The sequence below is a fragment of the Accipiter gentilis genome, chromosome 7, assembly GCF_929443795.1.
Source record: "Accipiter gentilis chromosome 7, bAccGen1.1, whole genome shotgun sequence".
Lineage (NCBI taxonomy): Eukaryota > Metazoa > Chordata > Aves > Accipitriformes > Accipitridae > Astur > Astur gentilis.
Genome location: NC_064886.1, coordinates 24,053,620 through 24,080,414, shown reverse-complemented (window position 1 = coordinate 24,080,414; position 26,795 = coordinate 24,053,620). Strand labels below are relative to the sequence as shown.

At 37.7% G+C, this 26,795-nt stretch overlaps 1 protein-coding gene across 1 annotated transcript; it reads right to left on the bottom strand.

Annotated features, from left to right (window-relative positions):
* Positions 1-21,362, bottom strand: LOC126040706 (receptor-interacting serine/threonine-protein kinase 2-like). The gene is given in 14 exon segments (XM_049805523.1): positions 1-1,540; positions 5,461-5,809; positions 5,812-6,063; positions 7,387-7,470; positions 8,447-8,615; positions 9,401-9,469; positions 11,600-11,685; positions 12,442-12,603; positions 13,743-13,792; positions 15,624-15,772; positions 15,915-16,070; positions 16,282-16,435; positions 18,699-18,864; positions 21,269-21,362. Coding segments are annotated over 12 exon segments (1,551 nt in total). The 5' UTR covers positions 18,851-18,864; positions 21,269-21,362; the 3' UTR covers positions 1-1,540; positions 5,461-5,741.
* Between the last annotated feature and the right edge of the window lie 5,433 nt (positions 21,363-26,795).

The window sequence follows — 26,795 nt, the reverse complement described above, 5'->3', positions numbered from 1 at the left end:
TTCAGGGTAATAAAGAATCTTAAATAGTTTTAATTAATTTTTCTAAATGAAAAAGATTACATGTTTTAGTGGCGCTCTCAGCAAACATTTAAGGGATTGACAGAAATCTTGCTTGATACAGATTTAATAAGGATGGAAAAGATTTTCATTGTGTTTGAGAGATGACCAACCATGATCTGCAGACAAGAAAAATGTAGGAGTGCCGCCTTTTCTTTTTAGAATTCAACAGAAACACTGTAGAGGGTGGAAATAATCTCCATGGCTCTTTAATTCAGGTTTTTCTCTATTCCATCTTCCTGATAGCTGACTTGCTAACAGGCACATGACTTCACAAGTAGATTTTAGTGAAATAAATAGTGATTGAGTTACAGGGCAGTTGTAAATATTCATGTTATGTAACTCCCAGCAAAACCCCACACATTTCTCCCTTAAATCACTTTAAACATTTGTATTTTGCATAAATGAACTGAACAGGCTGAGGGAACAGGCTTAGCAAATCATTGCTGTTTATATTCATTTTGTCAACTAAAAAGCTCTCGTTCAGGTATAAAAAGTTCCATGAACATTGCTAATTGGTCTGGGTGTGGGAAAGGAGACTGTCCTCCTAACAGCCTTTAAATCTTTTTGAGCACCTGCTTTAAAGCCACTCCAGAAACATACAGCCACAACAACAGACAACTGGTTGGTTCCAGGTCCTCTGTTTTATAACTGCATGTTCACTGCCTCCGCTCCAGACTCTTGTATCTTCCCTTTGTCTCCTGTTTGCTAGACCAAAACAAACACAATTTTATCAACTTGTCCTTACATGTCAGGTTTCCTCACTGCTTATCAGCCTTCCTCTCTCTTCTGGGCTCTCCTCAGTCCATGCTTAGAGCTGAATACTGTTTTCCAGCTAAAACCTTGCCAGCATAGAACGGAAAACAGTGGTTAGTTCAGCACCTTGCACACAAACAGGTGAATGTGGCAGGCACTCACCTCACAGTGTTTTCCTTCTAGTTTCCTGTTCTTTTGTGACATGATGCTATCGCAGCACATGTGAGTGGCATAAAGACAGTTCTGTTGGGAACATATTGTGCAGCTCTTCCAAGGTGAAAAGTCTTATACATCTGGGTATTTTATTTTCCAGGTGTAAAAGTCACTTAGTCACTTCTCTCTTTTTCCCCAGGTAACATTCTAATGAGCTGAAAAAAGCTTTGAGCCCTTTTTGGTGAAAGGAAAACAAATATAATGTAGGTGGTCATTCTGTTAATTAATATGAACAATTTTCCTTGAAATCTAAAGAAAGGACTAGCTGTACAGAACTTTCTGGAGTACAGCCAGGTTACTTCTGATAGGGTGAAATTCAGCTGTGCTTTCTGCTCATACGGAGATTGTTGTTGCTATGTGGAAAGTTCAAGACCAACAGTTGGAAATAGGTGTTGAAATACTTTGGAATGTTATCACATTTCAAGGGTTGAAGAAGTGTTTATTCTAAATCACTACCTTTTAATTCAGCCTGGCTGAAGGAGTCCACAGTTTCTTCAACTGATGCATCTCATTTCTGTGGAAGAGGAAAGGTCAACCTTAAAGCCCAGCAGAGATGGCAGTTTGAGGCTATAGATCTCTGCAACTCTTAACTGGGTTGTATTCTTGGCAAAGAGAAATTAAGGCAGAAAATAACAAAATATTGATCACAATTTTCTGTCATATCAGCACAAGAGCTAGCAATAGTACATCTGAGCTTCTTGTCTACCATTTTTGTCATGTTGGGATTAAGCAAAATGCAATGCTGCAACTACCAGCAGCAGCCTTTCTTCAACACGTCCAGAATTTAACCGTACAGTTACTGTATTCTTGCAGCTACACTAAATTTAATGTAACACAAATAACTCATTAAATATGTTCTTTTCAGACCTTGTCAGGTAGTTTAATTTATGGTGGACTTACCTTCAAAATCCCAGAGTTTTGTTTAACTCTGCTGACATACCAGCTGTCAAGTCAACCATGCACTCAGTAAAGGGAGTGTAGTACCAGGCAAGGCAAGCAAGGGATTGCTTCCTTTGATAAAGAACAGAATCAAAACTATGCTAAGGCCTTTTGAGATCCAGTGTAATATTTTGCAAAGGAGGCAGGAAAAGAATGAAAGGGAATATAGTGCAAGACAAGATTTCTTCACACATAAAAAACCCAGCAGTTGTAGTGACAACATATATTACTGAAGGAGAGCATAGTTAATAGCTGTATAGCACTACAATCAATAAACAGCAGTAAAGAAACCTAAATTCTCTCTGCCTGCCTTGATGATGTTTGGGTCCTTCCATAACATACCAGTCCCACAAGTATTTATATATGCACTTAACTTTCCTTACAAATCTTCACATGAATAGCTCAAGTGACTAAACTTGCATAAGCAAGAAAATGTTTACAGGGTTATATAGAATTCAGACTTGAAATAATAAAATAAGAATCCTTGAGGTTTAGTATGTGTTTTGGTTAGTGCTTTAGTTTTTGTACATTTTAGACTACCTACCTGGTGTAAAATTCTTCTGTGTACATTAGCAGTCCATTAATGCCTCTTTAAAAATTTTGTAGATTAGTATTTTATGAATATGCATTTGTCTTCCTCTGTTGTTCTCTGGAACTGTTTTTAACAGGCACTGGTGACAAATATTGAGTGGTATTTATAGCTTTGTTTTGGTCTCTACTGGAAGGACTAATCTCTTAGACATTTCATTCCAGTACCTCAGATTAATTTTCCACAAATTAACCTCAAACAAATTCTAGTGCAGAGGTTCTTGCGTTGCAGGAAGTATCCCAGCTAAGATAAAGGTGTTGTATAGATAGGAAAAGGGCAAGGGACAGTCACCTTTTTACAAGTCAGCAAAAGATAGCTGCAACCAGCATCAAGAAGAAAAATATATTACAGTAAAGTAAAAAAAAAAAAACCATCTGCCTACTCCTCTTACTGTTCCTTTAACAAATCTAAATAGCTTCATAGAATTTGAATATGAATACTTTTAACATCTATTAATTCTACTTTTGTCTTTTCTGATTAACTGCAAGAGAGAGTTTTACTAATCACTTTGTATGGTCAGTCCTGAAGTGACTTCTTTTTATTATTCCCTTTGCTGTTTTCTCGAGCTACCCATTTTTTATATGTCCATCCTGGGACTCTAGACATCCTTCACATTCAAGCCTTGTTTCTTCCTATAGATACTGAAGAACAGTTTGATTCTGCTATCTTTACTCTTGCTCAGTGTCATTTATTCTATATTGTTTTGTAATATCAGAGAACTGCAGAACACAGAGACAAGGGCAATAGAAATCTTAGCTAATGAACTAATTGGTACAAGTAGAATACCATAAGCTTTAAGCAGTTTGATACTTCACATCAGTGATCAACACATTACATTAATGTCTTTTTTACATAGCCAACACATTATAGGCCTTACAAGAGTATGTATTTTTGGTGAGACAAAATGAAATGGTGCTAGTTTCAGGTCACTGTATTCTAGTTTTGTATCAAAACTTTTTGTATCAACAGCAGTTTCATTTCAATAAACTAGTAGCTTCCCTTCAAAAATACCACTCTTAAAGATTCCCAACAGCTGCAGCTGTCAAACCACCCCAAAGTTTAAATGTTTATATTATACAAGGGAGAGTTATGGGGAAGTCTATGCATTTGGCTACATCAACTTAAGTATGTTTATACCAAGGCTTTGGCAGCAGCATAGCTAGTTATGACAATGCTTTTAGCCAAAGTATCAATAAAAAAATAATCTCAAACTCATGCACTGATTTCAGTTGAGCAAGGTGGCAAAAATCTGGTTGTGGATAGAGTTAATTATTAAACAACATATTTAAAGAATTCTATTCAGGCTCTTTTGAATATTAAATAACAAATTTGCCTTTGTTTTGTAGTTCATTATAAACTGTCTTGGGTTATCTTCTAAAAAATTTGGGTAAGCATGATAGTAATAGATCTAACTCTAAGGTCACATCCCGTTACAAATACTTACATTGGAAAGCTAGATATGAGGAGAACAAATATCTGTCTGGAAAAACGGATAACTTATGCTCCCACTGATTTGATGCCAGTTCTGCAATTAACAGTTAAGACTGGGCTTAGGTCTGGCATCAAATCATATTCTCAAGTAGGCAGCTGTTTCAAGAAAAGAACCAAAACCATAGTGACAAAAAATCAACATAGCCTGCCAGCTGGCCTATCTTTCACAGAATTATGAAGTGTCCAGCAGAACAAATGAATGGAATAATTTCTGAAAGCTGATAATTAAGTTTCAACAATATTGCTACTTTCTCTCTTAAATGTCTGTAAGTATTTCCCACAGGTGAATGATTACCTGTTTTACTCTGATTATGCCTTCTAAACAGGCAAGACACCACGACAGCAGTTCTTTTCCTCACAAGCAAGGCATCCTTTTTCAGCAGAGACTGTTGAATGTTTCCATTGAAAGTATACATTGAAAACATTTCAGTGAAGTAGATGTTTAGCTCCTTTAATAGGCAAAACTATTATCAACATATTCTGATAGACATTGCTTTTAATTGTAACAATATGTTATCTCAAGGCAGTCTTAAAGTTTAATGAATTTATGTAAAAAGTTTATGGTTCCAGTAGCGTTATAGTATGTGATGTAACAAATATCTTACCTCTTAAACGTGCCTAGAAAACACATCATCACTGTATTTAAAATTGCACCTGCCAAACTACTGAATTCAATAAGCAGTTTGAAACCACAGAGAGAACAACTGCAACATAGGGAAACAGAGTAAAATGGTTTTGCATTTGAAATACTTGTAGATTGTATAACAAGTTGTCATGTTAATCCATGACATGTTAATCCAGTGCCATGAAGCTTGAAGGAATCCCACTGTGCCTTCAAAAAACCCCAGCATCTTATATAACCTCATTTTCATTATAATTAAAATAATCTTACTACTTTCTTCTATCATTCAGCAGAACCACTGTTTCAAAGTGATCAGCTTCGCACCTCTTCTTCCTGGTTTAATTTTACATTTGAACTTCAGACATACTTAGAGAACTACATGGATGCAAGGTATTTAATGTTTTTCTGTTTAGTAAATACTTTAAGCCCCACCTCTCCAAAGTGTTGCTATCAGTGCCCCATTTTCAGAGCATATGACCATTTGTGAGTGAAAATAAAATAATTTATTGCATAATATAAAATTTCCAAGTCTTATGTAAGGCCCTGTTGAAGAAATATTTCTTGATTCTCTTAAGGCTTTCACTCTGACAGCTGGCTCAGAGATGAGCTCAGTGAAAGGCAATAACTTTTTTCTCCTCATCCAGTACCCTGTTTGCTATCCTTATTTGGAAGGATTTAATAACAGCCGTTCTTCCATAGCATGACCTCCAAAAGGTCATGATCCATATGCCTCCCTTCTAAAAAAAAAAAAAAAAAAAAAAAAAAAAAAAAAATCAAGGAAATAAGGTGTCACCTGTCTTGAACTATATTTGGTCTGGCACACATTGCACTCCTCCCATCTCTGAGGTCCAAATCAGAATTTGTTATACCAGTCTTGGTGATTTCTGCAGGCAGTGGTTGACTTGACCTTTTAATCCAGCTAGCTTTTTTTACTAGAGGACTAAAATCATGTGCTGTAGGAAGGCTTGACTTCAGTCAATGGGTTATGAGGAATTAATGTGAATCATTGCCATTCCAAATTACCAGTGCTCTGATGCCTGTAACAAACTGAAAAAAAAAAAAAAAAAAAAAAAGTCACAACAGCAGCCTATTTACCTTAGAAGGATAGTCTGGGCAGTGGCTGCCTTGTCCCAGAGGACTAATTTGGTCACTGGAAGTACAGTCACTACAACTTGTGCTGCCCTCTCTCCGAGGCAAAGGCAAGTGTCCAACAATGCCCGAGCACGCCCAGTCACTGTGGGATAAGAGGTAATTGTTTCGTAATCCATTCGGGACAACATTTGCTGTGAGCGAAGAACATCGAGGATGTGGTTGAGGCGTCCTTCTGTCATGCAGCTCAGTACGGTCTGTCTCTGGCAGGCTAGTATTTGACAGAAGTTTCCTTTGCAGCTAGGATCTTGAGTGAAAAGGAAACAAAGTGAGATACACTAAGTGCTCTTTTCTTCCAGAAGTTGTTAGCAAATGATAGCATTAACACCAGAAATACAAACTCAGTATAGGAAAGGAGTAGGAAAAGTTAGTTTATTTGTATTCTTTGTTCAAAACTAGTCCAATGTATTTTCATCTTTCATTCGAAACTCTTGAATATCAGATTACAGAAGATAAGTGTTTCTAAAGATTATTAAGTGCTCAGATTGTGTAAGGGAAGGAGATTTTCAGGTCTTGTGCTATTCATCTAGCATCTGTTTCAAACTTTATGCAAAGCAGGTTGGTTTGACATAGATGAGAAAACTCTGTCCTGTAGAAAGTGGAAGCACAGATAATAGGTAGTTCACGGTAGTAGGACTGTTTGCAACATGTAGCGTGAAACTGGGAACTTGAATATATGTCAAAGCTGAACTAGTAATGAAAGTAATACGCTTGGCAAAATGGTCAAGAGCTTTGGGCTCTCTGTCTTTTCACAAACTGATAGAATACTTAGTACTGATATTAGGGTTTTTAGTGTACAGTAAATACCATACACCAAGAGAAGATTAATAACCAAAAGCCATTGTTGCTTTGGAGAACATGCCTCTGTCATTCTGATTCCTTATTGTTGCCAGTAGAGTTCTGCAAAGAACTTTTTCTGCCTGAACTAGTCAGTTGATTTATCCAGAAATTACATCATCACTCAGAAGTAAATTGAAGAAGTATGGCCAGCTAGGTGCAAGAACTATCATGGGCCAGCTTGCAAAAAGTTAGCAACAAAAGCTCACAAAGCTTCACCTACAAGCAGAGGCAGGTTTCACAAATCAGAAACTGGCCTTTTCTGCCTCTGTTCACTAGGAAAAACTGAGACCACGTAAGCAATGAAATGAACGATCCTTCCTTCTAGTCACTTGTTTCTGTAGTCCGTAGCTACTTTTGTAGAGGTATAGAATACACAGCTTAAAATTACAAAAAAGGATTTTCCAGACTTAAATAACTAGTGTATTTCACATTCAACGTGTGCTATAATTTTTGTATTTTTAGTATGGTCTTCTCAGAACTGTTCTCAGCCTGAATATGACCCTGGAAAAGGACAAGCCAATGTTCTCAGTGGCCAATGCCTGAACTTCCGAGAACATAGGAGCACACAAATAGACTCATGAGACATTTGTATCAAGTTTGGAGCAGTTATTACATTAAATACCTGAAAATGTGCACAAAAGTTAGAGAGATCTGTATCCTCCAAACTTTAAACAATTTAATCACTAAGATCTGGCCAAGGACAATATTGCCACTAGAAACGGTGTCTTACCTGTCACTGCTCGTTCAAGATGTCTAGGTTGTGGTCTGTGCTTAAGAGCCAGTGGTGGGTCATTATGCTGTCTGCTGTCTTTGCCTGTGGTTGAACCAGATAAAGGAATCATGCAAAAGGAATTTGATTTTCTACTGTCAGAGCCTGGGTGATCTGGAAAAAGTTTAAGATGGTAAGATCAGACCCTTGAATTGAACAACAGAACATTATACATGTCAGCCACTGCAGAAGACTGGAACTGAAGACTAACCTGAGAGCGCTTACTTATTACTAGCTGTTCTTTGGGCCCTTGTTAATACATCATTATTCCTAGGAAGATTTTGGCATATATTACTACACACATCTGACTTTTTCAAACTGTCTGTAGGAATTTGTTTCTGAAGTTACAGAACATTCTATTCTGTCCATAAGTCTGACGACTGTTGATCAGAACTAAAATGCTTGGAAATGCAGATGTTGCTATAAGTGAATTGATTTCCTGTGGCTCAACTTTTGTATCCAAAGGCATGAGGAGTACAGAAAAAGCTTTTAAGGAAACATAAGTCTTCTTGACACAAATTTAAACACTTTGATAAGGTAAATCCACAATGGAAAGGTAAAGAAAGTTATTTATATAGGAAATGGTGATTACCAGGAATCATTCACATGTTCCTGGCAACACAGTCTTTTTAAAACATATGTCTTTTTCTTATGAGAAATTACAAAAAAGCAGTTCTTCCTGGCGGCACAAGGCAGTCTGGTTCCCAGGAGGGACTTGTTCTATCAAAAGCAATAGGCAATATTTGATGTGCAAGGGAAAGGCAGCTGTACGTTACAGGTCAGGGTTCTAAAAAAAATTTAGCAAAAAAGGCTTTTTGATCTATACACTTTATCAAAAGGTATTGTGGCATCTCTGGGTTTCAGCAGTGAACTTGTGCTTCAGATGATACCACTAGAGGGCACAGCTGTACTCTGAGAAGGGACAGTTTTACACGGAAAATAACATTTGTATATGGAAAACGTGGTAATATTTATCCTTTTCTTAGAATATCTGGAGCTGAGTATGTTTCAAGGTAGAGACCTTTCTTTGTTGTTGCGTTCTGTGGCATAGTATTTGCCAGACCCATCTCAAGAATATTTTCTCTTCCTGCATTTTTTGCACTGCTATCAAGTAGAATAGTTGACAAACTTTGCACTACAAAAGGAATTTTCTTGCTGATTAAGTGGTTGGTTTTTTGTGGACAGGTGACCTGAAAAAGATCAAAATAGAGAAGAATTATCTTCTTGGAATCTTTTGTTCCAAACCCTTTTCTAAGAAGTTTTCTCTTGGAATAAGGCAGTCATATCACAGGGCAGGGCAGGTATGCAGCTGTTGAGCATACAGACATACTGAATTCAACTTTACGTAGTTACCCTGGGTCACCGTGGCAGCACAGATCCATAGGCTAACTGTCCTAGAGTTTACTGCAGTCCTAGATTGCTTCTGCAGCCTGTGCTGCCAGCATCCATGGTGTCACTAGAACTTGAGCTTTTTAGCTAGCTCTGATCTAGGCATGTGAGCTTCAGTTCTGTCTCTGTATCTTTCAGTATTGGCAGGCCTGCCACGTGCCAAAATCACTTTGAAAATGGGAGTTAACTGTATTTTGGAGTTATCACAAAGCAGTTGGCGTTGCTCTAAGAAAACTGGTTGAAAATGCTAGAATTCAGCCTAGGAGTTTTTCCAGCCATCATTTTGAACACACTACGAGAAAGGCTAGACTTTTGCAATTTCATTAGGAACTCTTCAAGAAGCAGAGGTTCAAAGCAACTCTTAAACAGAGGAGGCTGTTTTTGCAAGAGCAACATCAGTCAGCTGCTTGTAAGGAGGTAAAAGAGTGTTTTTTGTTGGTTAACTGGATGGACTTATCCTGGTTACAAACAAAAAGGGCTAGGGATATTTTGCCCCACAGTGTTTGTATTATACATTGTTAGGGCTAGCAGGAAAAACAAGCAGCTTATGAAGTACTCATGTAAGACTCTCATGCCATCTACTCACCTCTGAATTGCATGTGCCCAACTGCAATGTGTGTATTTCTGAACCTTTGCATGCATTAAGTGCCATCTCCTGGAAAAAATAGCATAGTAACTCCAGTAAGTATACATGCAGTTTGTTCAGTTCACAGTTGTCAGGAACAATAATTTATACTGACACTAACAATTTATACTGACAATATATATTATACTTTAAGATACACTGATACATAGTGAGAGTGAATTCCACAGGCAGTTTTGCATTTTAACTGATCTAAGTGGGCATAGAGTCTGATGCAACTCTACCCTGTTACTGTTTCTGCTGTTTCAAAATTATTTTAAAACCCAGGTTTGAATCATGCAGGGAAAGGTGAAAATAGCCCTATATTTTGAGAGAGAGAGAGAGAGAGAGAGAGATTGGACTAGCTATAACATGTTTTCCTTTAAGTATCCAAGCAGCAGGGCTGTGCTGTATTTGGTATGCCAAACTGTCTGCAATAAGGATGTGTCAATACTTGTAACTTTTTTTTCCATTTTGTACGTCTACAGCAGATTTGTTAAACTGTTTTTCAGTTTATATGCTTCAACACTTATGAATGAATCAATTTTCAAGACTCTCCAGTAGCATTTTCACAGTCATTTTGGACATATTATCAGTTCAGTTGTTTGAACAATAAATAGTGGTCTTTGCTAATTTAGCAAATAGAAAAAGAAAACCCTTTTCAAGGGACATTGAAGCATTAGATTATGGGATACTTGGCAGTACAATCCTAAATAAACTTCAACAGTAGTGAAAAGGACTTGGACTATAACTATGCCACCTATTAAAACATTGATCAAATCTGTTCTATAATCCCAGGATGTGATTGCAACGTGTAGAAATAATCCAGCGTGCATTAACATGAACAACTAGCATAAGCACAGCAATGAAACTGACAACACAGCATGGGTTGTGTAAATCCAGATGGAGTCAGAATACTTGTTCAAGGGCTGAATCATGTGTCACTAGCTTCCCCACTGTGACTAAGTTACTAGAAAGGATATAGCTATATTTGTAGCAGTCAGATTTGTGCCGGATTTCCCATGGCAATGTAGACTTATATGGAGTTAGCTGTATCCCTCCATTGTTGGCCATTCTCCATCCATTCCTGTGGTATCAGAGAACCCTCTTAGACCCTAGGACAAGCAGTGTCTTCTGCCTGAAGCACGTCAATTTAGAAGCAGTGAAGTGTACAGAAAAGTGCTGATGCTAGTATTGCTACAACAGGTACAAACGCTGTCCAGGTTTTGGACTAAATTTCTTCTAACCAGTACGTACAACAAAAATTGTCCTTGGTTCTAGCCCTAATCTGATCTACTTGAGGCTGATATTTGTTCTCGCTCACATGGGTTTACCAGTCTGGCTACAGCTGGTGACTGGAAAGAAGCTGCCATATTTTTATAATTGCAGGTAGCAATTGACATAGTGTCTAGAGAATCTCACAATATTTATTTTCAGCAATTCCTGAATGAGCCTGAAGTGCTAAAGGGTACTCTCCAGCTCTCTGGCATGTCCCATAAAACAATGAAGACAAAGCCTTTCCTGGTTTTGGACCACAAAGATTGCTATTTGTCCTGGTTTCAGCTGGGATAGAGTTAACTGTCTTCCTAGTAGCTGGTACAGTGCTATGTTTTGAGTTCAGTTTTTGAAGAATGTTGATAACACACACTGATGTTTTCAGTTGTTGCTCAGTAGTGTTTAGACTATAGTCAAGGATTTTTCAGCTTCTCATGCCCAGCCAGGGCACAAGAAGTTGGCGCAGGACACAACCAAGGCACCTGACCCAAACTGGCCAACGGTGTATTCCATACCATGTGACGTCCCATCTAGTTTTAGGAACTGGGAAGTGGGGGGGCAGGGAATCGCCGCTCGGGGACTAGCTGGGTGTCGGTTGGCAGGTAGTGAGCAATTGCCCTGCTCATCATTTGTACATTCCAATCCTTTTATTACTACTGTTGTCATTTTATTAGTGTTATCATTATTATTAGTTTCTTCTTTTCTGTTCTATTAAACCGTTCTTATCTCAACCCAGGAGTTTTACTTTTTTTCCCCGATTTCCTCCCCATCCCACTGGATGGGGGGGAGTGAGCGGCTGTGTGGTGCTTAGTTGCTGGCTGGGGTTAAACCATGACACTATTGAAAGAATCTCCTTGTAGGAGAACAAAACTTAAATTTTGCACTAACCTTTGCATCCATCAGATTGTAGATTGCAGTGGAAATTGCCTCCTTATTTATACTTGTCAAAATTCCATTTACAAGGTCTACACATTCTGCAGGGGTAATAAAGCCTTTAAAATACCACATTATGTATGAAAGTGCATATATATTTAAGCATCAGAATATTGCTACTAACTTTATTACTATGGCGAGTTGCTGGATGAACTAGATGAAATTGGTTAATACAACTTCGACCTCATACCTCCTCTTGGTTTCCTTTTTGAACTGATTTTAAAGAATGGTTACAGTCATATTAAAATCACTTTTTCTTAAATGTTCATACAGATGTAGTGAATGTACTTGCAAAAGGTTTACACATGACTGTATAACTCTATCACAATAAAGCTAGATGCAAACTGTTTCCTTAGCACTTCAGCTTTGAAAGTTTGCTCAGAAGTCCTCAGATATCACAGTTTTAACTTTTCTTGGCTATCTTTTTAGAAAATGATGGTAAACATAACAATTCCACTAAAGTAAACAATGATAGCACACTTCAAAGGGAACTGGTTATGCATTGGAATCAAGAATGCTGAAGACAGGTTGATCATTGTTAAACTACTATATATAGCTGATAATATCACTTCCTTTATTTTTACTCATTTTTACTTTGCACTAAACACAATTTTGGAGATAAGTAAGCCATTTCTGGTAGGAGTCTTCAGTTAGAAAAAACACCTACAGTACTCTGATGATCTAAAGACTACTTCCACTTAATTTGTTCTGTCATTGATTTAGAGTGCTAGAGCAATGTTCCCAGCCAAACTATCTCCATTACAGATCTTGCAAAGAAAGCAAATCCTGAATGTTACCTGGAATACATGGTCTATAATCTGGTTCCTGATGCCAGCACAGAGTGATAAGGTCCAACAGTCTATTCCTCTCAGGCAAATTGCTTGGTATAAACTTTTCTGAAATGCCAGGCCGCAAACTACTGCAGATTCCTGTCAAAACTTCCAGCAAGGTTGTTTGACCTGCAATATAGAAGAAAATGTCACTGCAAAAAACATTAAAGACCTCAGAACTCTCTTAAAATGATATTCTGCTTAAGTTACTTTGTGTATTTTAAAACAAAGATTGCTTTTTTTAAAAGTAAAAATATATTAACACTCTTGTAAATAGATATGCTAACCTTTAACAATAACTACAGGTACTTATTGCAATAGGCCATTTCAGGATAAAGAACTCTGTCCAAATAATAAGTCACAAATGGATATGTAAATATGCATTGTAAACTACATGCACAGATACCTCAGGAATACATGTAATTATTAGGGGCATATTCTAAGCACATAGTTTTATATAAAGCCTTTATTTAAAGCCTGCATTATAAGAATATAACTCCTATTATAGCCCCCCCCCCCCCCCCCCCCCTTTGGGCAGCCACGAGATGGCAGCCATAAGCTGTATGAACGTTAAGATACTACTCTGTGCAGTATTTCTAAAAGGTCCTTGGCCTGTAAAATACAGGAGTCCTTCAATCAGTTTTGCCACGCAGAATGGAGCCCATAGCAAAGAAACCTTTCATTGATCTCTCCGTGAAACAGGGATCATTCCTAGACTGTGACAATTATTATGCAATGCTTTGCAAACTCAGTTCTTTAACACTGGTCATACTTTCATCTAAGAAAGTAAGATTCCCTGCTTGCTTAAGAGGATTCAGCATGAACTGGCATTTCTTGATCAGGATTTGAAACTCATGGCACCTTTAAAAATGAGCATTCTGCTCATCTAGTTAGCTGCTTGTCACTAAAATATTCCCTGATTTTAAAGTGACAACTGTCAGATATAAAGTGGTATTCTTCCTCACTAAAGATAAGTGGAAAACCCAACTCAGTAACAGAGTGCTTCAGCAAACACAGAGAGATGATACAAGTGGGGTAAGAAGCTATGCCTTTCCCCTTCAGAAAGATCAGCTTCTTTGGAAACACTGAGGGTTTTTTGAGGGATTCTAATTTTCACATCCCATGTGATTTGTGCTGTAACAGTAATAGAAGGCAGAGGGACATCTGAAAAGACAGAGCTGTTTGTATCATAATTTCCCTGCAATAAGGGAATTTGTGGGAGAGATTAGGGCAACACAAAGTCGGACATGAACAACAGAGATAAATACCTTCAAAAGGTTTCTGTCTGCTGAGGCTTTCCCAACACAGCATTCCAAAACTGAAAAAAACAGAACAGCGAAAGACGATTCATTAGTTTGCAATCTGTATCTATGTTCTCATTTCCAAGAGAAATTTCATGGGTTTAAGAGAAGGGAGTTTTTCAAGACAAAATCTGTCCAAGTCTTTCCTAATTTGACAAGATCCTTTTTCCTGCATTATGAAGTTTCAGTTTTCAGCTGAACTGTTCTTATAATAAATCAGTTAGAATTAAATTTTTAAAATTTTTTTTAAACATAGGATCAATTAGAATCACATTTCAGATTACTGCCTTATCTCCATTTGCTCCTGTGAATTTCGAAATCTTCTGTTCTGCTTTCTCTATCATTTTTGTTTTGTTTTCAAGTAATTTAACTAGCAACTGAAAGAGCTGGACATTCAGCAGGTACTGACAAGCACATCAGTTAACCTACCAAAAACTTGATTCTGACCCACTGTGTGTCTGTTTTCTTTGGCAAATTTTGATGGGGCTCCAAATACCTTTTTCCTTTTCTAACATCTTGGGAAGTATTCCAGTGATACCATAGATCTACATATGTAGCCCACAACTCAGATTGTATAAAATACAGTTGTTTGATAAAAATCTCAATCTGCAAAATCAGAGGCAGAAGCAAGGAGGCTGCTGGAAGAGAGAGAGCAGGCTATGGATGAGTCAGAAGCAAAGCAATCAAAAGGGGAAGAAGCAGTTCTAGGATAAACGTACCTGCTTACTCATATAGCTTGCTGCAGTGCTGAATTACAATGTTTAAAAACATCCCCTCTTCTGTCTTATTTCCACATAAAACCTGAAGGTGCTTTTACTTAAATATTCTCGAAGAAAGTATTAATGTAACATGGGCATGCATCTAACTTGCATGTACTTAATATTTCACATATGACACATACTTTTGTTTTCTTTTTTGCACCACTGTCTCAACATGCACCTATCTCATGCACTGAGTCACATCTGAGCATCTAAAATTATACAAGAATGACACATTGGAAAATGAATTATGCTACCTTAAAATAAGCCTCCACTCTTCCTGCGCAAAAATCTTGCGTTTATGAACAACATCAGATTAGTCACATCATTTATAGGTCTCCTCAAGTGTATGCATTGTTTGACTCATCTTAGAGCCTACCTCTGTGACAGAAAAGCAGGAGTTTGAATTTGTTGCTTCTATAAAAGCTCTGAAAACAGAAGAGCGGTCATGCTTAAAAGTTATTTATAATGTTAGTCCATAGGCTCTGTATGCTAGTTGTAAAGACCTATGTCTGTACAGACAAAAGTTGCGATTTGAGCATGTAATATATACAAAAGGAACACATGGCAATAGGTAATCTTCCTCCTTTGCATAAATGACTTTGTTAAAAATTACGAATGCTTGAGTGGCTCAGTAGGTTATTCCAGCAGAGATTCCATAGGACCTTAATGGGACACTATTGAGAGAAAGGTCTAATTTTTACCTGGGCCTCATTTAGGCATGAAATGTTCTTCCTGAAACTAAAGCCAGCAACAGTTCACGCTTAGAAACTATGTGAAGTAGTTATTAGGTTTCTAAATGTATATGAAAGTTTTGACAGCTACGTTACCCTTTTAAAACATTTGGGTCCATTATATAAATATTTATATGATGAACTTTGAGAACAGTTCTTAACCTTGGTATATTATTCACCAAATATAGGGACTTTCAAATTTAATTTACTGCTGTAATTGGCCTCAGGGAATACTATCCTACTGCATTATGTAGGTCTGGCATTTTTACTGTAGTGTCTTTGAAAATAAGTATTTCAGGAGCATTGTAGAATGTAACAAGGACTAGGTATGACCTGCCCTTAGAAATTCCATTCACCTGTAAATATCACCTTCCTGGGAAGGAAGGCCTCCTTCAAGTATTTCAGGAGGGAGATACACTAAATACTGGCAGTTTCTCCGATTGCAGTTCTGCAGGTCTGACCTCAGTTGCTGACTCCTCCAGTTGATTAGACCATAATCCGATATCTACAGAGATGGGACAAAAAAATAAATTTTAGTAACAATACCTCAAGTCTTGGTATTAAGTGTTGACTGTTAGGATAAATATATGCAACAATAGGACAATCACTGTATTTTACATTAATAGGCTAAAAGTAGAAGCTCCTACCTTGGCTCTGTACTGCATATCCAAAAGCACATTGGAAGGCTTCAGGCTGCCGTGGCAGAAAGCAGGTTTGAGGCTGTGAAGGTGATGCAGCCCTTCAGCCACATCTGACAGGATCCTTATGAGTAAGGGAAATGGAAGTTCTGGGTACAGCTGACGCTAAGTAACACAAAATACAGGCGTTGGTAGTGTGAAATTGTTACAATTCACATTTTCATTTGACAATAAACAGAAGTACAATACAGAAGCTAAAGATACAGAAGCTAAAGAACAGGTTGACTGTGACTACTGTCCATAATTTACATGCTGATCTCTGTTGGCTGACCTTGTAATTATTTCTGTCACATAAAAGATGACTTCTTTTATGTACCTCATGGATGAGTGAGTGGAGGGATCCATTGTTCATCCATTCAGTCACTATACCCACAAGTCCATGGTACTGGTAAATCCCAAGAGAAGGCAGGAGACGTTCAGACTCATAGCATCTGACACTTGCTATATCCTGAAGTAGCAACTTCCACTCCCTGTTAAAAAACAAAAAAGCATTAGAGGCAGGTTAGACTGAAGGGAATTTCAGCTGGAGATGAGATAGTGTAAGATATGGAAATGAGAGATAATCGTATGATTGAACAAAAGTTAATATAATTCTACCAATAAAACCAGTATTATATCATCTTTCCAAACAATTCAAGAAAATGAAGCAATCCCTTGTGTAGTGTATTTTTCTAATATAACAAGACCGACCTCTGGATGCTTTACTATGAATGTAAGAGCATGGTTTAAAGCAAGATGGAAGTGCAAAGGCAGGAGAAGGCTGAGTTATATGAAGTACTAGAGTAAGAAAAATCAATTTTTTTCTCCTTAGTGTCCCCAAGAACTTGTGTTGTATCCTTCTGCTATTAGCGAGATCCACATTCACAGGGAAATTATTATCTTCCATGCTTATCTAATGTGACCATATTATAGAAATGAGATATGATACAGCATGTCATAGTACTATATAAAAGTGAGGCCAAATTCAGATTTGATGTAAACAGTACAACTCTAGTGACTTTGACAAATTTAATTCAAACTCAATTGTGGTTGAACTGTAGACCTGAATTCAAACAGTTTATTTACAGAAAAGCTTTGATCATCATCAGAAGAATACAGTTTTGTTATCTAAACTTCAGACAGTTACTTCTTCATGCACAGGAAACACTGAACTATCAATTAAATTGTGCTTTTTCATGGAAGTAACTGAACTTCTGCTACAGGTTCAATTTTTGTTAATTGCATGTTTTATTTTAAAGATCTGATTATCTCTACTCTATGGTACTTGTGAGCTGAAAATTCATTGAAATTAATTCAAGATTCAGTTGATTTCAACAGACCTGGAACTCATTCTCATTATTCTAACCAGCTCTTACATTGAGACTTCAGTTTCAGTTTCTGATATTTACTGTGTTGATTCACAAGCCTGTAAACTAATTACTGGAAGTAATTCACAGCCCCACCTGTTTTAACACTTATTTCCACAAATCTAAATATTTATCATCAGCATACAGTTAAACATTTTGCAGCTGGAGTAAACCACAGTTTAGTCTCCCAGCTTTCCTAAACAGTGTAGTGTAAACAAGAGATCAGAATGGTAGAGAGACACGAACAAAACAGTGGCTTTAGTTTTAGGGAAAAAAGTGTGAGTAAAAAGATGTCAAATCAGGGTAGCATGTTAAATTCAAAGCAAAGTAAAATGTTGATTTCTGTAACTTTAACTGTTTTGTTTTGGGGTTGGTTTGTTTGATTTAAAGAAAATGTGGATAGGGGATAGAGGAAACTTTCTTCTTTAAACAAGCTACCAAACAAATAACATTTGTTCAGATTACAGAATTGCTGGACTTCTATTGTCCAGAAAACAAGCAATCCTCCTCACCAACCATAAAACCCCCCCACCAAACCTTACAATTCTTAACTGTTCCCAAATTCTGGCAGCATGTGGTTTTTGAAGTATCACTGAAAATTTAAACTGTCCATTTAAAAATATTTGTATGAAATACTGTTTTTTCCTCCCCTGCCTTTATAATGGAACAAATTAAACACTATGTATTCAAGTAGGACCCTTTTGTATTTTACTTTTAACAAAAGCCACTTGAACAGCAGCTTTCTCAGTTAACAAGACTAACTAGTCTGTGGATGCACATCAGGCACCCCTTTTGATAAACAGTCAGGTCAGTGCATTCCCTAAAATGCTTTGGTCTTGCTTCATGAAAAGTAGCTTGTGGTTATTCTGGAAACTTTCTGTGGTTTTGTTGCACCCTGGAATTTTGTGGTCAGTAGGCTGACACCTGTCAGTTACTGCTCATTTGTTTTTATAATTAGGACATGTACACATCTCACTGCCCTGTAACCATGACCATTATCCCTCCCTCCTCTTGTTTCTCTACACTCTCACCTGTACGTGCTGTTTTATGTTAAGTTCAGCTGAGATCTCTTCAGGGACCTCCAGAAAGATGTAATACCATAGCATGCTGAGTATTACTGATCAGGCGTTTGTAGACATTATTATAGTAGACATAATTAATGACTTCAGGATTAAGCTCTACTTTTATAAAAATTTGTAAAAAAACCATACAGCTTGTTTCTCAGTAGAACTTCCTCCTAGTTGCCTCTTGGCTAATCAGGATTTCTAGGAATGGAGATGTCTTTAGGAATCAGATGGTCCTGGGCATGCCATGATTCATTCTGGTGCCATCGCTGCAGGTCTGTGCTGCCCACCGGCTCGGTTAGTTGGCCAAATGAGACACATACCTCCCTGTAGTGTCCTGGCTGGTCAGCAGCTTCACAGAGATGTGAGTGTTCCAAGAAATATGAAAGGCTTTGAGTGCAAAGCCCGAGCCTGTCCTGGTCAAGGTAAAGCTATCCACATCTTCCTGGGCTACTACAGGTAATGATTTGGCCATTTCTTGATGGCTGGCTTGGGGGAAAAAATGGCAGAAAAGAAAAAAAGTTTTAAGAACTACTTTATGTCACTACTACCAAAGCACAGTGAAGCTGCACCACCCCTTACTTCCCAAGTAACTATTATCTTAATCCAACAGGCTTCCTTTTACCAATGTGTCAGACTTTCCTTATAAAAACAGGAAAAACACATTAATTACAAAGGAGTGTCTGGACCATAACGTGCCATCTGAGACTGCAAGGTGCTGATTAATTGCTCATTATTATTTCCATCTGATGACTTTAAAATGTTGGGCCAGTATTTATAATATAGAATGTGATTTTAAAGTGATGCTGAACTATGTAGACAACAAACTAGTATCTTATGGTTACATGCTAGACAAACATACAGTTTCGCCGCTTCTCAAAAAAAGCAGTTATTCAGTAGCTTATATCAGTGTGTTCTGCATCATTCTTGCATGTTTTCTTTAATACAACATCACATGTAAATGCAAAAGCAAGGCAAAGGGCAAATTTCCTGCTGCTGTAAGCTGGCAGAACTCTGCTAAATGGACTTGTGTCTTCATAGCAGCCTCTTGTTTGGCCAATACTCTCAATACATTCATCCGAATGTCTCAGACACATTGCATGGCAATGCATGTGGATTAGAGATAACCTCTGCAAATCATCACTGTGTTCCTATACATCTGTGAAGCTACATTAGACTAGAGATAACCACAAAGTCAGTAGTGAAAGAGGAAAACAAGCAAGCCAAGAAAACAGATGGGATAAAACCATTGGTAAGGATTACTGCAAGATCAGTGGTCCGTGAGTCAGAAGAACTCAAACTGGAATACTCCCTTCAGGGTCCAGTAGACCAGGGTTAGAAAAGGAAACACAGGAGGGAACTGAAGCAACAGGGCTAAAAATCTGAAGTAACCAGTAAGGACTGTTGAGTGTGAATTGTGTTCTACAAAGAGCTCCTGGGATACAGAAGGCCTGAAAGTCTTCTGACTTTGAGCACATCACTTGTACTCCATGAGTAAAATAAAAAAAGACAACCCCCTGACAATAAATTAGTCTATGCTCATGGCTGAACTGCTTCTAGTTCATGACCAACTTATTTTCGGTTAATCTCAGTAGCTCAGCTGGGCCACACAGCCATGTTCACAATCAGAGGGGTACTAAGCTCAGTTTTGCATCTAACCACAATCAAAATGCAAATAAAAATTCAGCAGCTGATTTACGAGTGCAGCTTTAACTGTATTTGATTCTGATGGGAAAGCACAGTTAAACTTTTTGCTTTTTGTTAGATTATTGTAGTTTGAAAGCAATAGCTGCCTTAAGTGCTTCACTTAGTTTCCTTAAAGAATAAATCCAGTATGATATGAGGCTGATGGACTGGTTAAGAATTTCATGAAATTTGAAAAGATTCCTCTGTATGAAGATAAGTTTCCAAATGAGCCATTTATCCTTTAACGTTGCAAAGGCAGACCACACAGATCTACCAATCTTAAATATAAAGGAGACAATCAAAAGGCTGTCAGGAGCAAAATTATGTCTCAATTTTGTTATGTACTATGATAAATAATCATTTAAATGGCCAACAGAATTTACTCAACTCAAACATAGTACAAGGAAGATCAAACAACGAACATAGGATCTAAACCATTTCTGAAAGTATCTATTTTTATTTAAAAGAGTTTTTTAAACTCTTGCTGACTGGCTACTTAGGTAAAAATAAAAGCTAGCCATCAGCTCCAATTTTGGATTTGCAAAACCTAATTTAACTAGAGACTTTCTAAATACAAAACAAAAACCACTTCGATCTTTCAGTTACAAACCATGACATATCAAGCACCATTGTCCCTGTGTCTGAGTTTGTACATCTGTTCCCACACCTCAGAGAGTCTTGCTGATAATCTCCAAAAGAGTTTAACCCTAAAATGAGAAATCTTTTATCTAGGGTGCTACCCAGATTCCTAAAACAGCTGGAAAGACTAATCATGGAATATGGGACTATCATGGAATTACAGATGACAAAGTATCTCTCTACCCCCTAGATTGCAAGTTTGGTACCAAAGCAATTTTTTCAATGGTTCTTCTCTTGTGAATGCTTTTTTCTCCTAGACCCCTTTAAAAAGTCTGTATCAGACCACAAAACCAATATTTCTTAGGTGACCTTTGCAATGAAGGGTTTCATATTATTTTTCACTAAGACACTGAAAGCCTTAGATAACTTTGTCATGTTCACCTAGTAGGGCAGGCAGGGGCAGGAGGGAGACTACCATAAAACAATTTATTTCAAGTTTCTAATTTTACAGGGAATTTTTTAAAAGTAACTAATAGTGAAGATGTTTTCCTTAGAATGAGAAAAACGCTACATTATGTCAATATTCAGGTGTCTCAGTAAAAGAAATTGGAAACAAAAATCAACTTACCTCTGGAAATACAGGCATAAAACCCATGGAACAGCAGAGCGAAACTGCTACAGATACCAAGTGCAAGTCAGCTTTGAACTGCATTCAAACACTGTGTGAGTCAGCTGTTGTTGATCTCTCCTTTTATTGGCTGCCTGCAAACATCTAAAATTTCCTGTTCAGATATACAAGCTGTAACTCTTTAGTGACTGCAGATGGGTTTTCACAGGCTGATTTCTTAATTGCCTGTAATTAATGAGAGGAATTACAGAAAAAGAGGTTGGATAGCTACTCTTTGCCACAATGAGGAATTCCAAGAAGGAAAGCTATGCAGGAGTGAAAAACACCATATTGGATACAGCCCAGATACAGAAGCACGTAGAGCTGCTTGCAGATGGTGCAGCTGATGCTTATCTCTGCAGCAGATCAAGCCAACACCACGAGTACAAAATACCTTTAAACTTTTACGTCAAGTTGATCTTAAAACAGGATGAAAATTGCTGGTTTTTTCTGGTTACAGGGTGTGTAAGCATAGGGGTCACATTAGGTTGCAAAGAAGAAGGATCAATTTGCTGTCAAGTAGTCCTACTGAAAAGGATGTAGGGGTTATGATGGGAGTTAAGTTGATCATGAGCCAACAGTGTGCTGTCATCACAAGTGGGGAAAATTGCATACTGGGCTACATTGACATGCAGTCAGCAAAGTGAGAGAAGTCATTATGCCTCTACTCAGAAATGGTGAGGCTGCATCTGAAATACTGAGGGCCCTAAAGTTGACTACAGTTCAAAGAAAATTTTGAGAAATGGGAGAGGATCCCATAGACAGCTACCAAGATGGGCCCTAGAGCACACACTGTACAAGGAAAGGTTGAGGGACCCAGTGTTGTTTAGTCAGGTGAAGGGGGCTGGGGGTGTGTGTGGTGCATGTCTACTAGAAGCCTACAGCTACTTGAAGGTCAGTTATGAAGACAGAGCCAAATTTTTCTCCATAGTGGCAGATAACTAATGGCATAGGCAGAGGTCTCTACTTTAGAGGTTCAAGCCAGATGCTAGAAAATTTTTTTCAGCAGGTGGGTAATGCAGTACTGGAATGGGCCACTCAGGTTGCAGTCCATCATTTAAGGTTTTCTAGACTCTGCTAGGCAAAGCCAAGGCTGACCTGATGCAGCACTGCTGGTAGTCCTGCTTTGAGCAGGAGGCTGGGCTAGAAAACGCCAAAAGTCCAGAATATCTTTAATTTCGTGAAAACTCTGTAAGGCCTAATTGTGTTGCTGCTAGGCCCCTGGCATATACATTCACACTGAAGGTTGTTGGGACTGCTGGATGCAGGGTGGAGACTTTAGGAGAAAGCAGTCATTTCAGTTGATCACATTTATTCAAACTTTCCACTCCATGACGACTGCCTTTATTTATAGAGTCTGAGTTTAAAAAACAGTGTCAGTCAATGAGATTCTGTCCACAGGCTTCTGTTGGTTTTGGATCAAATCCTAGCACCCCCCAATAGGGAGGGAGCAGGCAGTAAGGCAGTTACCTAATCCTCCTATGATCACAGGAAAGTCCCTTGTATCTAAAAATCATGTGGCTAGTGCTTCATGGCCTGAGAGGAAGCACACTACAAGTGGGAAGCATGGAGTATGCCTTCATGTACAATGCGTTATTTCCTGACAGCTGTAGCTATCTGAACAGCATCAGCTTTCTCTGCCCAGCACACCCCTCCAAGTGAAAATAGTATGAGGGAGCTGAAGTAGCAAAGGTAAAACAAACAGGTTATAACCATCCTGGAGAAGGCTGGAAGCATGTCAAGTTTCTGTGGCCACAGGATCCTCCTCTCCTTGGCTTTCATTTATCAACAATGCATTCATTTGTGTCCATAGTCTACATCTCTGTAAAAATTACATTAAAAATATCTTCCCCTGTTTAAGGTATTAGCCTGTCAGGATCAGACTATACTGCAGCAGAATCACAACGATTCAAAATCCTTACAACTAATTAAAGAAACTTAGGGGGATCTTTGTAGACAGTTTGAAGAACTTAATTTTGCAGAAATTCTTTGACACTTAAAGCAGTCTTAGGTACTTCTGTATTTTTAGAATATCATGTGCTCGGGAAACACAGTACTAAAACAATCCTGCATTTGTTTATTCCTTTTGACTACTGTTTTCAGCTTAAAAAAACCCTCAGTGTAAAACTATAAAGCTTAATTTTAATCCATATTTGGAGAAACCAGAAATATACAGGCCAATTTGCAGTGCAGGTCAGAACTAAACATCATTATTAGTGAACACGTTAAATAAAAAGAAACAGTATTTTTACCTACACATAATTTATCCAGAGAAATTTAAGGTTTCTCACATAATATGAAAGCTTATAAATAATAGGCAAGGAAAAAAACCTCTGCAGGCTCATGAGGGCTGTCTTGTACAGTAATTAGACAAAATAAAGAAAACTAAAGTTTAGTTTGACTATCGGTGGGTTTGTTGGTTTTGGTTTGTGGGTTTTTTTTTGGGGGGAAGGGGGTGTTGGTGTTTTTTTTAATTATGGAAAATACTTGGAATAAAACCTTCCAGCAAGGAATAATGGGTAAGACAGACATTGAATTTTTCTAATCTCCTATACATAGGGTTCATTCATTTCCATACAGATACCTAAATACATAGATACTGGAAAAGTACAGACAACTCTTGCCAAAACCAGTAGCTGCTTGATGCCTAGAGACTGCATGCTATCATCAAGGACAGGGAACGACTGAGATCCTAACAGAAATACCACTGAGTGCACTTCCAACCATATACAAGGGGAAACAATAATGAACAGGAAGGTAATCTGAAGAGCACTTAAGATGACCATTATGTCAGCAGGATTCCTTATTTAGTGGGCAAATCCATCCATCACAGGAAGATTGGAATTACACATAGCAGTGTCTGACTATAACTGCAGGAAGATTTCAGAGACAGTATGTTATTTCTCATATGTACATTTGTTCATGCTAAATGACAACCCAAGTATTTCAGAAGAGCCATAGATCTCAAAAACCCCAAAGACCAGTTTTTATTTCATTTAGAAGACAAACAAAACTCTGAGCCTCTGCATGTCAAAGAACAAACAGTAAAAACCCCACCATATTTAAACTTTTCAAAGTGTCCAAAGAAGGTCTTTTAAAACCTAACCATAACAATGCAAGAACTAGAATATTTGCTTTTTCAATCCAGACTTGCTTTTGTGGCTCACTCACAAGCTAAGACAATATATAGGGAACACAAACATGTTCTTAACATCTTAACATCCTGAAAGTATGAATAATAGTGATGCCTAAAGGATAACATGGTTTAAGGCATGAGTGGTTTATAGGTCTCCCTCTCATAATAGTGATGCAGAGTGAACCCAGTTACAATAAAATTTAAAACACAATGGGAGCTGTACAAGAAGCAGCATTAAAGGACCACAGCATAAGACAAAGCATTAATAGAGCAAGTATGTACAATAAAAGAATGACACAGTACCAGAAGACTGAAGCATTAAGATGACCCAAATACCAAAGCCTCTGATGCATGTTCAGTAAATACTACACTTTGATATGTCAGAAGAGTTCCCATCATCATTTCTCAATCTGGTTATTCCAGTTGAGCATCTGTACAGGGTAACTTTTGGCAAAGAGGTAGGTTCTAAGGTGCTGTTTCTTTGGCACCTTGTGTATTTCAGGAGGTCTTGCAAGAAGTGAATATGAAAATGATAGGCTTCAAATTGTGGGATTCAGATGCTCTGTATTTCACCTTTATAAAACCTAAGCTACAGTGCATGAATGCAGCCAATGATATATAGTCATCTTGCTCTAGAAGATAGGACTCCAAACAGGCACAATATTTGCCCACTGTAATTGGATACCTCAAGATACAAAACTATGGTGTCCGTTTCATGGATTTGCAGTTGAACTAAGGCTCCTTTTTTTTTTTTTTCCGTTCAAGAAAATTGTTTCCTCAAACACCTATATCATGCTATTTTGGAAAATAGTCATAACATTCACCTTATTAATGAGATGACTAAACAAGAGTATCACAGCTGCCAGCCTTAGGCAGTTTCTGTAAAATGAGCAGTGCCAAGCACATCTGTTAATTAAATTGTACCACAGAAATTTTTTAATTCTTTACCCAGCTGTTTTAAATAGTGGCATCTTAAACAGGTATCACACAATTCATAATTCATGTAAACGTGAACAATAAGATGAAGAACTCCTAGACTGCAGAGAGTTTAGGGTATCATACCTCAACTTATTAAATGGTTTGCAAAAAGTGCCTTAGCCCACATCCCAGGCGTTTGCGATCTGTTTGGAACATGACATGCTAAACAGTATTAAGACAGGGTGGAGAAATGCTAAACCTCCAGGGCCATCAATTATGTATCTGCAGATAAATAGTTTGAGTAAGCTACTGGTGAAATGACAGAGACCTAGATTGTATGACCTTGCTGTGAATGTATAGCATAGGTATGTAAGAGAATATAAGCAGGCTTTCAAAGCCTTTACACATACCAAGCAAAACGTGATCTTGTAGGCAAACAAACATAGTGAGCACTCCCTCTTTGGTCCCCTAAGGATACCTGTTCCAAGGAGAGAGAAAGTATAGCCACATTCATCAAATCCCCCAAAGAAGCCTATCCTATAGAAGAGCACAGCACTAACATCTTTACTAATGCCACGCTTGCCTCCTGGATTTTCTGCTGGAAAGTGGGCAAGTTTTTAAACTGGCTTGATCCTAAACATTGTGTTTTTTCTACCTGACAATTCTGTAATATGAAAACCTGCAAGTGAGCACAAATAATTAACAGGAATTTTTAAATAATCTCATTTAAACTAAATTTTTTTGTATTGTGGGGCTGGTTTGGGATTTTTTGTTTGTTTTTTTTGAAGTTGCAACAACACATACATTAAAGACATCTGAAAGATACAGACTGCTGCTGACTTCCTTTTAAATGTTGGTATAATCAAGTCTGCTTGTAGGCCACTTGCATTTAGTGACCTGGAGAAAGAATTCTGAATTGCTGCAGTAAACGTCAGTGGACTTTCAGTCATCTAGGAGAACACTCTGCTTATGGTGAAACCATGCTCTACTAAAATTGACTTCTATTGAACTCATATTCTTTGAATTTGGTCGTTAACACACTAAAGTGGAATTAAATTCAACACTGCTGGAGATGAGTACTTCCTTCTCTTCTCTGGCAAGCAGCCAACTAACACAGAACTTTAAAAAAAAAAAAAAAAAAAAAAAAAAATGTGCCTTGGTTTCCCAACAGTCTTTCCAACCACAAGTGTCACTGTCCTTTGCAGATAAAAGCAGCTCTTGTCAACCTGAGAAATTTTAGCTGGGCTAGAATCCCTGAATTAGATGAGAGATGTGAAAAGATAGCACCAAAAAAAGAGAAAGCAGGCCTTTTTATACCAAAAAAATCTAGTTATGGAACTTCAATACTGTTTAAAATGTATTAAGAAAATAGTTTTAACAGATCTTGCAGTAATCAAGGGGCTAACTACAAGTTTCAGCTTTCATTTGGACGCT